Below are 13688 nucleotides of genomic sequence, written 5' to 3'. Positions count from 1 at the left end.
AGAGGGGGAGGGTGAGAACTGGGATGATGAGGTAGTAATCACAACATACTTGACTGGTTCTTTTTCCCTCAGCATCTCTGTTGGCCACTGACCAAGGCAAAATACTGGCTTCACGGATCTTTGCTCTGACCTGGTAAAAAATTCATCCTCATCCAGCCCTCAGTTCAGTTATCTCCCCTCTTGCCTTTCAGCTTCGCAGAAAGACTTCAGAAGCAATTAGATTTCTGCCTAGCATGCCTTACCTGAGTGCATGAATACAATAGATACAGCGTGGCATGTTCTTGCGATCATAGATATCTGTAGTTTCTGGGTAGAATATCTAAAGATAAAACAAAGTTAGCAGTCTGAATTATACTCACTCTATATAGCCAAATTGTGTAACTGTGATAAGCCCAATTCTTCTGCAGCACACTAATGAAACAGCCCACAAAACAAAACTGTTCGAGCTTCTCTGCCCTGGCCCAACATTTCTCCTACTTGAAGCGCCAATCCTTCCTTTTGTTTCTACCACCCAAACCAGGGCTCCTCTTTTCCATGGATGACTACACCCTTTCTTTTGTGTGCCCACCAAGTTACTGGGTCATGAGGTATTAGCAAGGACTTTGGTGAAAACTGAGAGATGAAAAAAACCACAACAGAAGAGAGAAAAGAGGATTTTGTTTGGACTAAATGGGGTTGAGAAGCAAGAGAAGAGACAGTGACAAAGGGAAACTGAGACCAGCACTGAAGTGCTCTGCATACTACGTTTTCAGTTAGCTGGACCCAAAAGCTTCCAGACAGTCTCAAATGCAAAGCTCTTCAAAGTTTAACACAAGGGGCTAATACTGGAAGCGTCAATTCATTCAGAAGTGCTGACGAGGTACGTTACTTTCTAGTTATTGGAAGGTTCCTTGCTGTTGCCTATGAGCACAAAACAGCACTGCTCTATCTGTAAAGGCAAAAGCTACTGAAGGACCCCCACAATTCCACATCAGTTCCCTGGCTCTTCTGCATGGGAAAATACTTAAAGCACCATTATCTCTTTGTCAATGTACTGGACCCCAGTATCGTTTCTTTAACTTAATCTCCTCACACATTTTTTTAAAATCTTTCCTCATACCTGGCACTTAACTTCTCTCTGTCTAGCTCCCTCCTCATTTATTTTCACCTAACAACATTAACAGCATATTTCAGTATTTCCCAATCCCAAATTTGTTACTGTAAGATCATGATAAATATCAGCAAGGCTCAACTGGTCAATCTCAACAAGTTATTTGAAAAACTTTGCCGAAAATAAAGCATTCAATTTGCAAGCATGTACGCAAAGAAAACATACATGAGACTAAACTACGCAACACTGGTTTTGGTGAGACTAAGCATAACATGGCTTACAAGAAAAAAAACCTATGCTAAAAAAAATTTACTTACTATCCATTTATGCAACTTGACTACCAGCACAACACTACCACAGTTCCACATATTTTCAGGCAACAGTGTTTATTAGCTCAGAGGAGTTTATTTGGCCATTCCCCTAGTGAAGCCAATAATTTATATTTGATTAAGCTACACTGGGAACATTTCAAGTTGACGTGAAAATTTCGTAGGGAAACCTGAAGAAATGGAGAACATAGTATTTTCTGTTGCGCTGCTTCTTTTAACATAGATTTCTAAAAAAAACTTCCACAATCAAACTGTAGCTCAGGTATTGCTCAAAAGAATGCATGGCAAGAACAATGTAATGCAGATGTTATGCAAGATTAGTGATATTAAGGATATGGTACAGAAGGAGGAATTATTTTGCTCCTAATCATTCCCACACACATACCAGAATGAAATCTTTCAGCAAGTTTTAGGAGAGAATTTCTATAGGGACACAAATCCAAAAAAATTAAGAATTAACTAAATTAAGCATGCTGATTTTTGCACAACGGCAAATGCTTCCACAGAATGTAAAGCTTTTCTGTGACTATTTATTTATCTGCACGTACAGCACAGAAATTACCTTGGGGAGACCAATCTCAGCCATGGCATTCAGCCACTGGATCACATTATCTGTGTGCCGGAAGTGGAGACCAGTTGCCTGAAATAAAAATAGGCAGGAACAAGGGGGAGGGCAGTAAGAAACAAGATATCATAGCTGCCAAGAACAGCAGGGAGGTTCATTAAGACAGATGGTGAAAACAGTACTCTTACAGAAAACAAGTCAGAACTCTTCCATATGCATTTATATTGACTGTTTATGACAAGTTCTTTCACATGAGTGCAAGCTCAGATATATGTGCCCCATCCCTGGAAGTGTTCAAAGCCAGGCTGGATGGGGATTGGGGCAACCTGGTCAAGTGGAGGGCGTCCCTGCCCATGGCAGGGGAGTTAGAACTAGATGATCTTTAAGGTTGCTTCCAACCCAAACCATTCTATGAATTCTGTAAAGCTAAAAGTCTACCCTCCCTCACTTAACCAATGTTCTAGAGTGAAGGTGGAGTTCCTCAGCTAATACTAATATAAACTAACTTTCTGCTTATTTGCTCGGAGTATCTCCATGTGCGCATTTTCCCATTTTAGTTGTCTACCTAAAGCAGTATCTATGGCCTACAGCTCTCACCTTATATCTAGTCTGTTCCCTATCATAGATTTTCTTCACAGAAACCACTTTAGGGGAGAAGAAGTTTCCAAGTTTGGCCAGGTAGACTCCATTTCTCAATCCTTCTTCCAGCTCCGTTGTGGGAGGCAGCTCCTCATTCAGACATGCCTCCATCCATCTGGAAGTGCAAGAAGAACAAAGTTGGTCACATGAGTATATTTCCAATTTATGAACACAACCCCATGCTAAACAAGTTTCATGCTGCTACTGCTGTCATACTCCACCATACTATTTACTTAGCATTAGGGGTTGAAAGTGTTTATAGCACTAACACACAATCTGTGTCATTAAAATGCTAGTCAGTAACACTTGAGACAAAAAAGTACGCAGTCCAGTAGCCAGAGTTTCACAAGTAATTAAGATACCAACTCACTGTCATGTTTCTCCTTCAGCCCATGATTTAGCTGGTACTGGTCTATACACCGTGGCCAACCTGTCCCTTTAACTGACTTAAATCTTCCTCTTGAGTACAGGCTTATCTCACAAGCATTTCTTAACTAGCAAATACTTAATGAGACTAGAGCAGTTTCATGACTTTGTACCACTTATTCAAGCTCTTTCAGCTGATCCCATAGAAACACCCTACACTGTTGTCATCAAGTCTACCTTCCTGACCTATATATTTTCTCCCACCCTACTATACATTTCAAAATCAGGGGAAAAGTTCTGGAATGGGCATTCCTATCCTCATAACAATTCATTTTCCCTTATCTTATTTCCTTCCATCTCATTTAATGGTGCCACAGATCCTCATGACAAAAACAAAGATTACAACAGCAAATAATTTAAAAGTCACTGTTCTCAAAACAGAGGTGCACCTTGATATTTCTTCTGTACAGAGCTACCACAGGCTGTATACGGCAAGCTCAGATTCTTCCAAAGTCGACACACTCCCTGGCTGTTCTTTTTTCTCTGAAAAGGGAGCTGCACAGCTATGGGCTACTTTCTAAAGTGTTTTCCTTAGATCATGCCTCACTGGCAGCTAAAGTCTAAAGCTCTTACAGGACGGATGAACCTTGAATCAATAAAGATCACAGAAAAGTGGCTTTCAAGACAACAGTAGCCTAGATAGCAGTAGCCCATATTAGAAAACAGAGCCGACACTGCAACATAAGCGAGGTTAACAATTTGGCACATGGGGATGAGGAGTCCGCATTACTTGGACTGATCTTAAAGACAGGCAAGTAGAAAACCCTGCTTGAACTTCAATGAACAGAATTTTAATATTCTAAATACCGTTTCAGATGCATACATAACTGTAAACTATTTAGTTCCATATTAATCCAGGCAAAATAACAGGAAAACACCGTACTGGATGCAAGTGATAACACATTAAATGAATAGTTGTAGTAAATTAAGACAATTTCACAGAAATCAGTCCTGTAAAACACACCTGGGAAAACTACGTGGCTCTCTAACCAAATTAAACTGCAGATATTTCATGTCTGTGAGGCTTCATCCCTTGTAATATTCTGATTAAAATCAAGCACTGTACATACATACAAAAAAAAGCTCATATATACTAAGAACTAACAGACATCTCCAAGCAGTGTTTTCATGGGGATTCACTGAATTGGTGCTGTTTCCAACGCATTTTGGCATAGATGCGTGCTATGCCCTGCTCTTTCAGTTTTCCAGGAAGTAAACACAAAAATTGAGGCTGACAAAATTGGAGAATTAGAGGATAACACCAATATTAGCATAACTGTAACCTATAATTAGCACACAGGTGGTCACAGCTTGAATAAGAACAGGATTGTTCAAATAGCCTAGGCTTTAGACATGGTTAAATATTAGGTCATTTTGACCTAGCGTATCTACAGACTGGAGATTACATCCTAAAAGACAACCGTGACACTGAAAAATGGGTAACGAGTACAGCAGACATAATGAATTTGAAGTTTAAAGCTGTAAGGCCTAATGTTACTGTGGGGTGTATACAAAGGGGAGCGGTAATGTCAGGCACTACTATTCTTTTGTATGCGACACTGAGGAGACTAACCTTGTCACATTTTTTTCAAACTGGAGAGCAGGAATAAGATAGGAAAGACATTTTTGATTAGCTAAAATAATACTTCACAGTGAGAAGCCTGAACAACACAGTGCATGCTGTTTGTTGAAACAAAGTCTGAGAAGCAGTTTGGTGCTCTGATGGTCCTTTGGTAGCAGACTGAAATCGGATGACTGAAACTGTAATCACTGACATCAGCCTGCTCCACCTTGTCTGATAAACCACCAAATCCAAGGCAGGAGCACATGAACTACACGTGAATCAACTTCCGAACCATCAATTTTCAGCCCAGCATGCAAAGCTTAATGGAAAGAGCTAAATATTATTTAACCTGCAATATCTGAGATGATGACAGAGTAAGTGACAGTTCTTTCTGACCTTAACAAGAAAATAATACATGATGATTTTTTACAGTAATTTAGAAAAGTAGTATAAACATAAAATTTAATTTGCATTTTGGGGATATTTTTGCACAGTTTACTCTTGATCTCAAATACAGAACACTGTAGCAGTACATGACAGAGATGAGATGCATTCAAATTCACCACGGCCAGTTCTTCATCTTTCCTGAGAAGGCAGTAAACTGCATTTCTAATTACAGAAGACAGGTAGGTGTTAGTGAAAATGAAAAATCTCACAGGCTGCAATATTTTAACAGTCGAAGGACAGACAACTGACTTGTGCGGATATGCAGTCTTAGACCATCTTCTTGTCTTGCCTGTATTCAGTTTCAACTATCTCTAGGGTTTACTTTTTTTAAACCCCCAACAGAGATGGTCTGTTTCTCTACCACAGCTCCTCCATTTTCATGTCTGTCAGCATAAACAGAATGCTTGCTAAAACATACATTTCAGATGAACATACATCTTCACTACTCGAACTCAAGAGGAATGCCAGTCAAGTTCTCATATCTGAATCTATTACTTCTCCATCTCTCTCTACTTGAAATGTTAGTATACAATGCAGTCTCACAGTACATAAAGTAGCCATATGCCTTTTAAGATAAACAAGTCGGTGTTCTTAAAACAACAAAAAAGGCGTAACACTAGTGCTTTGTTCTTTGCTCTAATTCTGTATTTGCTTAAAGGTACAATTCAAACACATCTATTCAGCTCAGCTGCCACTAATCCTCAGACCACCTCTCCTATTAACACAAGTTAAAGTCAGCTGTAGCAATCCCAATGCCTACACCCAAGAGCATCTAAAAACTGACTGTAAAGCAAATACAGCATAAAGTCCTCAAATTTTTAATTCATCCCTTGCACTTCTGTTTGAGGGGTTTTTTTTAAAGATCAAATTCCTGATGCTGTTTTCTTGCTTGCGGATTCTGCAGCAGCCAGCTATGCTTACAGCCTCACTGTTGAAAAAATACTCATGATTCAATAGAGGTTTTACAATCAGCTTGATTTCACCGCTGTTTCTTTGGTTATTCAGATTGTTTTCAGTATCTGCATTCCTCTCCAGGTAAACATAGAAAAATGTGAAGTTACTTCAAGAGAAAAAAACTCACCAACATTCCATAGCTGCTCATCATAAAGTACTTACAATCAGCCACTATTACAGTCACCAAATCTCAGTTCTACTGATTCTTCCATCTAAATGCAAACAACTACTCAATTTTAAGACCCATCCTCTTTGCCCAGGAAAGCCTTTTCCTCACACTTGGCTTCTCTACAGCTCCAAGCAGAGGTGGCACCTTTGAAAAGCTAACACAAGCAAGAAAAAGGTGCCGTGAAGCTTTTCAATGAGGTTACCACAACAACGAATCACAGAAACAGGTCAGCAACTAGATGTCTCCAACAGACACAGCGATGGAGATTTCTGGAGAGCCTGGAAGGGGGGAGAAGAGAAAAGGAAACCCACACATTTCTCAGGAACTAGCGTTCAGAAAAATCAACAGCAAGAAACAGTTTTATGTTCCTACTGACAGCCCTCCCACAACAGGGAGTGGTTTTCTGCAGGAAACGGGACACACCAGATTCTTCCAGCTTCTGCTGGCTTCTCCTTCTCGTGCTGTCTCACTTACTTCTGGTCTTTCCCAACCCCCAAAACTAGAATAAATTTTGTAATTAACATCTCACAAAACTCTTCATAAAATGTACAACATGACAATTGTTGCCTCTGGTCTGAACGACAAGATTATAAAGGCTGCGTGCAGAAACTTTCAATCAGCAAATGACTGGTTGCTGATTGAAAGTATAGCTGTTGGGAATGGCTGAGACAAACTTCACACAAAAATGACTAGGCTCAAGCACTACTGAAGAAGGTGTTACTTGAAATGGGACACTGCAACACTACATTTGGGGGGGGGGGGTGTTAGAGGGAGAAAAACGTCATGTTCCCCATCCTCAAAAGAGTCCATGCTCTGCGGAAATTAGGAAGTATCCTTTCATATTCTGGAGAAGCATCTAAAATACTATTTGGACAGGCATATAAAAATGACATTTCCAAGCCTCAGGTCTCACACACTCTTTGTGGGTTCTCCTCACCTTCCTAAAAGCTTCGAGAAGTCAGAGGACTGATTTATGTGCCCTTTGATAGCACCTGACTAACTGGAAATGATAATTAGTCTTACTGCCTGGTTTATTCACAGAATCACAGAACAGCCCAAGTTGGAAGGGACCTTGAAAGATCATCTGCTCCAACCTCCCCTTGGGAAAGGGAGCCTAGATGAGATTATCTAGCACCCTGTCCAGTTGCATCTTGAAAACCTCCAGTGATGGGGACTCTACCACATCCCTGGGGAGGTTGTTACAGTGGTTGATTGTTCTCACTACAAAAAAATTTCTTTCTTGTATCAAGATGAAACCTCTCCCGGTGCAACTTGCACGCATTGCCCCTCATCCTCTCCATGTGGCTCCTTGTGAAGAAAGAGCCTCTGTCCTCTTTGTAACCGCCCTGTAAGTACTGGACAACTGTGATGAGGTCCCCCGTCGTCCCCCACCCCACCCACCCCCCCCCCAGCCTTCTCTTCTGCAAGGTGAAAAGACCTAACTCCCTCAGTGTTTCCTCATAGGGCAGGTTCTTCAGTTATTTGATCATCTTCATGGCCCTCCTTTGCACCCTCTATTCATATATGAGAAAGCCACCAGTTAGCCATCAAACACCAGATGATGTGCAGCCTGTGTTCTCTCCCATCTTGTCTTTGAGCTCCTTGCCACCTAACTCAGGAAAACAATAGGAAGACTGTTTATGCAAAGCCCGTAAGGTACAGAAAACAAACAGAACCCGAAGGACATGTTAAGGGAGTAAGGAACTGAGTCAAAGTACAAGTTACAGAAAGCAAACCAGTTCAACAAGTTTTGATAGGAATTCAGTATTCAATGTGAAAAGCTTACAAATCTGAGGCAGTAAAGGGACGGGAGTGCAGAAGGCATCAACTCAGGACACATACAAGTCATAGACGGCAGGGGCTACACGTCAGAAGAGTTCCAAATAAGACATAAATCAAAATACCCCGTATTAGAGAAGCTTCCACAAGCCAAAGGATGCTCAGTCCCTCTAATCCAAGTGAAAACAGTATTAACAACCTCATTGTTATTAATAATAAGTTAATAACCTTACATTTAGTACTTCAGATACAGTGCCTTTAAACAGTAAGTAACAATTTTGAAGTGGAAAAAGTATATATAGGAAGCTGCTAATTTGAGCTAAGTTTAGCCTGGAAAACATTAGCTTTCCTGCAAGCTTCTCAACAGTCTCCTATAGTAAGAGAGTTAGTACCACACTTTCCTTTCTAATGTGACATAAATACAGTGTTTTGTGACTTAGACTGTCATATTTCCTCAGGTTAATTTTATAAATAGGAATGCAAACACTCTCCTAAAGGGATTAAAAATCAAGCTGGTTGCCACAGCTTCTTCAACAGAATGTTCTCAAAGAAGCCTCTACTGCAAATGAAGAATTGTGGATTATAGACAGTTAAACCGAGAGAGCACTTTAAATCCCAAATAAGACACCATTACACTGTGGAGTGCAGCCTGAGCCCAAGAAAAGGGGGGCATGCAACCCAAAGCAGGATGGGGAGCCTGGAAAAGCAATAAGGAGTAGTGTTTACCAGGAAGAAAAGGTTTCTGGGAACACCTGGCCAACTTCTGTACGTGAGCTACAAGAAGAAACTCATTCTCCTGCAAACTACTGTTTCCCTGGGGTTTGCTGCTTTCCTCTCAAAACTTAGTTGTTCTTAACTTTAAGTTCTAGAAAAATGCAGACAGCAACTGAATGATAGAGAAAATACAATGTAATTTTAAAAATTCTGGACCATTATCCAAAAGATACTGTAAAACAAATCAAACACTATTCTCTTCCCCTGTCCCACATGGCTGCATTTCCTGTGCTGCTTCAACCCAACCTTCACAGAATCTCTGAGGCTGGAAGGGACCTCTCGAGATGTAGTCCAACTCTTCCCCGCCCCCACGAGCAACCCTTTTCCCCATTCCTTCTGAGAGGGGCAAGAGCTTTCTGTAATGTCATTTGCATGTATTAGATCACTACAACCAAAGACTCCCCAGAGGGCACAGAGCTACTCAAACCCTGGAAGAGTCCAAATGCTAGCAATAGGAATCATAATACCCTCCCAAGAACCTTATTGGGGCAACAAAAAAACCCCACCCAATTTGTTCAACTTAAGAAGACCTAAAAGGAAAGTAGAAAGGACATGGTACTGAATTATTTAAAGCCTTGCCCAAGGACACAGAGGTAGTGAGTTCTCTTTAAGCATCTCTATAAAGTAAGATAAATAGCCCTTAATTAGAACATAAGCTGTCTCAATGCACTCATACCTGTTTCGACAGGTTCCTAAGTGGGTGTTAATGTAACTACAAAACCAGGGCAATTTACATACAATAATACTCCTGCTTGGTGCGGCACTGCTTAACCATTTGCTAGGCCAGAGGACAAAGTGATGGTTTCAGAAAGCATTATGCAGTACCTTTTACATTTAAAAGCTCACATACTCAAATTTAACACCTAGCATCCTTAAAATGCAGAAATAAAGGCAGAATTTCCAGAGGAACAAGAGGAAAGCATTTTTCAAGTCCCACGGGGCGGGGTGGGGAGCAGAAAAGAGGGGCAAACTGATTGATGGGCAGCAACCTCTACTCACTTTAGACATTAGGCATTAGAACAATATGCTCTCAATAAGCTTTTCACAGAAACCTTTAATTCTTTTTTTGCTACTTCGGCAGTTTCCCCGATGCTCCCTCCCTCTCACCAGCACAGAAAAGGTAATTTTTAACCCAGAATCCATTTTTCAATCAAATTTCATCACATGACCACACAGGTAATGTTGGACTCTCCAATTTTACTGAAGCTAGGTCAAATTAAAGTAGTAATTACACCTTTCTAATCAGTGAGTCCTACTGCTACGAAATGCAGATCCCCCTCCTAGAACAAGATCCTTGAATATCTACATGCACGTACCACCATCAGCTGCAATTTAGAGCCAAGCCTTCCCGGAGAAGGCAGGACAGTAAAAATGTAACAGCAGGTATTGTCAGGCAGCTAGTCTCTCAAGTAAAGCAGTCTTCGAACTTTTAAAGGAAACATTGCTCCATTAGCCAGGATTTGAAAAAATTAACATCAGTCATCTCAACTACCAACTTGTTATCTCTCCCCCAATACAGCATTATCAAGGATTGTGACAAGTTACACAGAGGTGTCCTATTTTTTCAACAGTATCATAGGCCAATTTTAACCAGAACTGGAGTTTAGACCCAGCAGAAACTTAACATTGATCACACGGCACACATTTTGCTCTTACACTTGCAAAAATGTCAAAAGTCTGGCTAATCCTGAGACAATGGAAAAAATGTGGAAAAGTCACTGTTCCTCTCAGACTGATTATAGATAAGCCTAAGAAGAAGAACTAGCAACCCATCTCTCCAGAAATTGTTGCAAGAATAGCCAATTTAATCAACAAAAATAGTAGAGCAGACTATAAAAAAACCTAGAAAAACATGTAAGGAACACTGCTCATTTCATGACAGGACTACCATGCAGTATGTTCCAGCACAAAAAGAAAACAGAATATGGCATAGAAACAGTCAAAAAAAGTGATCTTTACCAACCAATAAGGAAAGCTCACTTCTTGGCCATCACTAAGTAGTAGTAACTTCAAGGTAAAAATAATTATTTGCAGAGGCCAGAAATAACTTTTCCTAACCTTTAGCTAGCCCAGAATTTCAAGACAGTGATTCTTCCTTTTGTACACAGACCTAGCCAGTGACATTTTCAACCCTGAGACCAGACTGCAGCCCAGCACACCGTCTAGGTCTGCATCTGGTGGTCACTTCCGCTGTGTTGGCCTCAAGAGCAACGCTTCAGTTCTTCTAGCCATTAAATACTGTAAGATAAAGTACATAACACTAACACATCATGCTAAAGGATAACCAGTACCACTCATATCAGAGTCTGGTACCAATGCTAAGTGTTGGCTGAAGCTCAGTTGTCCACAGGATCACACCACATTCTGCTTATTGCACACCTCACCAATTTCATTAGCAGGAAAGCTGCAAACAGAACCTCAATGCAAACTTCTGAGCCTCTAGTTTGGGAGCCACTGGCCACAGAGTTCTTGATCATGGGTCAGAATCACAGGAGTCTTCTCTCTGTAAGCATGTCAGTGTCACAGCACTCCCTGCTTGCTTCTAGTGGTCCCCTACCAACTATGTTTCAGAAGGGTGTTGTCTCTTCCTTCGAGAAGGCTGAGTATGCTCCTGAAGGTCTAGAGAGGGACTGGAGGGGCACAGAGCTTGATTCTCTTTCCAGGTGCATGTATTATCCTCCAGTCTTTGTAACACTGTCTGTATCCTATGCCAATATATTTTAATTAGCAAATAAGCCTGCCTAAACCTGCGCTCTACTAACACAGTTAGATTGTCTTAGACATCTCCTCCTGGTAACCATGAAACAAGCAGGCTATTTGCCCAAAATCAAGTTCTTTAAACACATCTTCATAATGTGATGTCCATGTGCACACTCATACTGTGGGTACAAATTCTTGAAATGAGGTGCTTTCAAAGTAATCCTATTGGTAGTCACCCACTGTCTGTTGCTATGTCCATATACAGACAAAACGTACATCTCACACTCTTAGTTTCTTCAAATCTCACAATACTCAAAATTAAACGGAAGAGAAAAGAAAAAGCGCAATATTAATGGATGTACTGAAAATGCCATGAAGAACTTAAGAGTCGCTACCCGTTACGAGTGTTCACTCCCCAACATTTAAAATGCAGGCAACTCCCAGCAGCACTGTTCAGCCTACACAGGGATCTGGAGAGGTACCTGGATGCTGTTAGAAGAGTGACTGAAGAGCTGCTCAACCATTAACTATGGTTGAAACTTGGAAGCTGTGCAAAAGCTACATGCAATGCTTAGCGAAACTGCTGACAAAGCTTCAAAGATCTTTCTCAAAAACACCAAAGTCATTTGTATTCTTGGAAGGTATTCACAACACAATGAATACTGGCAGTCTTGTAGAAAGTTCTTAAGAGTCCAAGACTGAGTGCAAGAAACACCTGTGTATCAACATAAATAATATAGGTGCCCTCTACTATGAGAGCAAAGAGGCAAGAGATCACACCAGAGTCCTTCAGCCTGTTGAAGATAAAGCATTCATGGTATCCAAGACGATGAACTTATTTATAATAACTCCTGAATGTATACACTTCAAGAAAGAGTGATTAGAAGTATTTCACGCTAAAAAAAACACAGCTCAGAAAAAAGATTCTAAGTGGCAAGAGCCTTACAACTCATTTGTATTGGGTTTGTGTGGCAAGGTTTTGGTAGCGGGGGTGGGGGCTACAGGGGTGGCTTCTGTGAGAAGCTGCTAGAAGCATCCGCCGTGTCCAACAGAGCCAATGCCAGTCGGCTGCATGACGGACCCAACGCTGGCCAAGGCCGAGGCCATCAGTGACGGTGGTAATGCCTCTAGGATTACCTATTTAAGTAGGAAAAAACCCAAAGAACAACCAGGAGCAATTGCAGCCTGGGAGAGGAGTGAGAGTATGTGAGAGGAACAACTCTGCAGACACCAACATCAGTGCAGAAGGAGGGGGAAGAAGTGATCCAGGCGCCAGAGCAGATATTCCCCTGCAGCCCATGGAGAAGACTATGGTAAGGCAGGCTGTCCTCCTGCAGCCCACGAAGGTTGATGGTGGAGCAGATATGCACTTGCAGCCCATGGAGGATCCCACGCCGGAGCAGGTGGACGCACCCCAAGGAGGCTGCGAGCCCGTGGGAAGCCTGCACTGGAGCAGGCTCCTGACAGGACCTGCGGACCGGTGGACCCGTAAAGAGAGAAGCCCACACTGGAGCGGGTTGGCTGGCAGGACTTGTGACCCCATGGGGGACTCACACTGGAGCAGTCTGTTCCTGAAGGTCTGCACCCCATGGAAGGGACCCACGCTGGAGCAGTTCGTGAAGAACTTGCAGCCTGTGGGAAGGACTCACGTTGGAGAAGTTGGTGGAGGACTGTCTCCCAAGGGAGGGACCCCACGCTGGAGCAGGGGAAGAATGTGAGGAGTCCTGCCTCTGAGGAGGAAGGAGAGGCAGAGACAACATGTGATGAACTGACCACAACCCCCATTCCCCGTCCCCTTGTGCCGCTGCGGGGGAGGAGGGAGAGAAATTGGGAGTGAAGTTATGCCCGGTGTGGTGGTTTAACCTCAGATGGACGCCAGGTGTCCACCAAGCCGCTCTATCGCTCCCCTCCTCAGCGGGACAGGGAGGGGAGAAAAATAAGATGGGAAAAAAAAACAACCCCAAACTTGTGGGTCAAGACAAAGGCAGTTTAATGTAGTAAAAGCAAAAGGCCACACGCAAGAAGCAAAGTAAAAAGCAAAAGATTATTCTCTACTTCCCATCAGCAGGCGATGTCCAGCCGCTTCCTGGCAAGCAGGGCTTCAGCACGCGTAGCGGTTGCTCCAGAAGACAAGCGTTGTAAAAAAACCAAATGCCTCCCCCCGTTCCTCCCCCTATCTCTCGGCTTCTTATTGCTGAGCAGATGTCAGATGGTATGGAATCTCCCCTTTGGTCAGTTTGGGTCAGCTGTCC

At 42.1% G+C, this 13688-nt stretch overlaps 1 protein-coding gene across 2 annotated transcripts in view; it reads right to left on the bottom strand.

Moving 5' to 3' along the window:
• IQGAP1 (IQ motif containing GTPase activating protein 1) overlaps positions 1–13688 on the bottom strand; it is a 76349-nt gene that overhangs the window by 45577 nt on the left and 17084 nt on the right. Inside the window, exons 3-5 of one of the 2 annotated variants that reach the window (XM_054837519.1) lie at positions 2582–2738; positions 1982–2059; positions 243–319 (exon numbers count right to left, since the gene is read on the bottom strand). In XM_054837519.1, the coding sequence (XP_054693494.1) occupies positions 243–319; positions 1982–2059; positions 2582–2738 (312 nt within the window). The remainder of the gene's footprint in view (positions 1–242; positions 320–1981; positions 2060–2581; positions 2739–13688) is intronic. The other variant, XM_054837520.1, reaches the window with a different exon arrangement.

This window comes from Grus americana, chromosome 10, assembly GCF_028858705.1.
Source record: "Grus americana isolate bGruAme1 chromosome 10, bGruAme1.mat, whole genome shotgun sequence".
NCBI lineage: Eukaryota > Metazoa > Chordata > Aves > Gruiformes > Gruidae > Grus > Grus americana.
The sequence above is the reverse complement of the archived record's forward strand: the minus strand, read 5'-3'. Positions and strand labels throughout refer to the sequence as shown.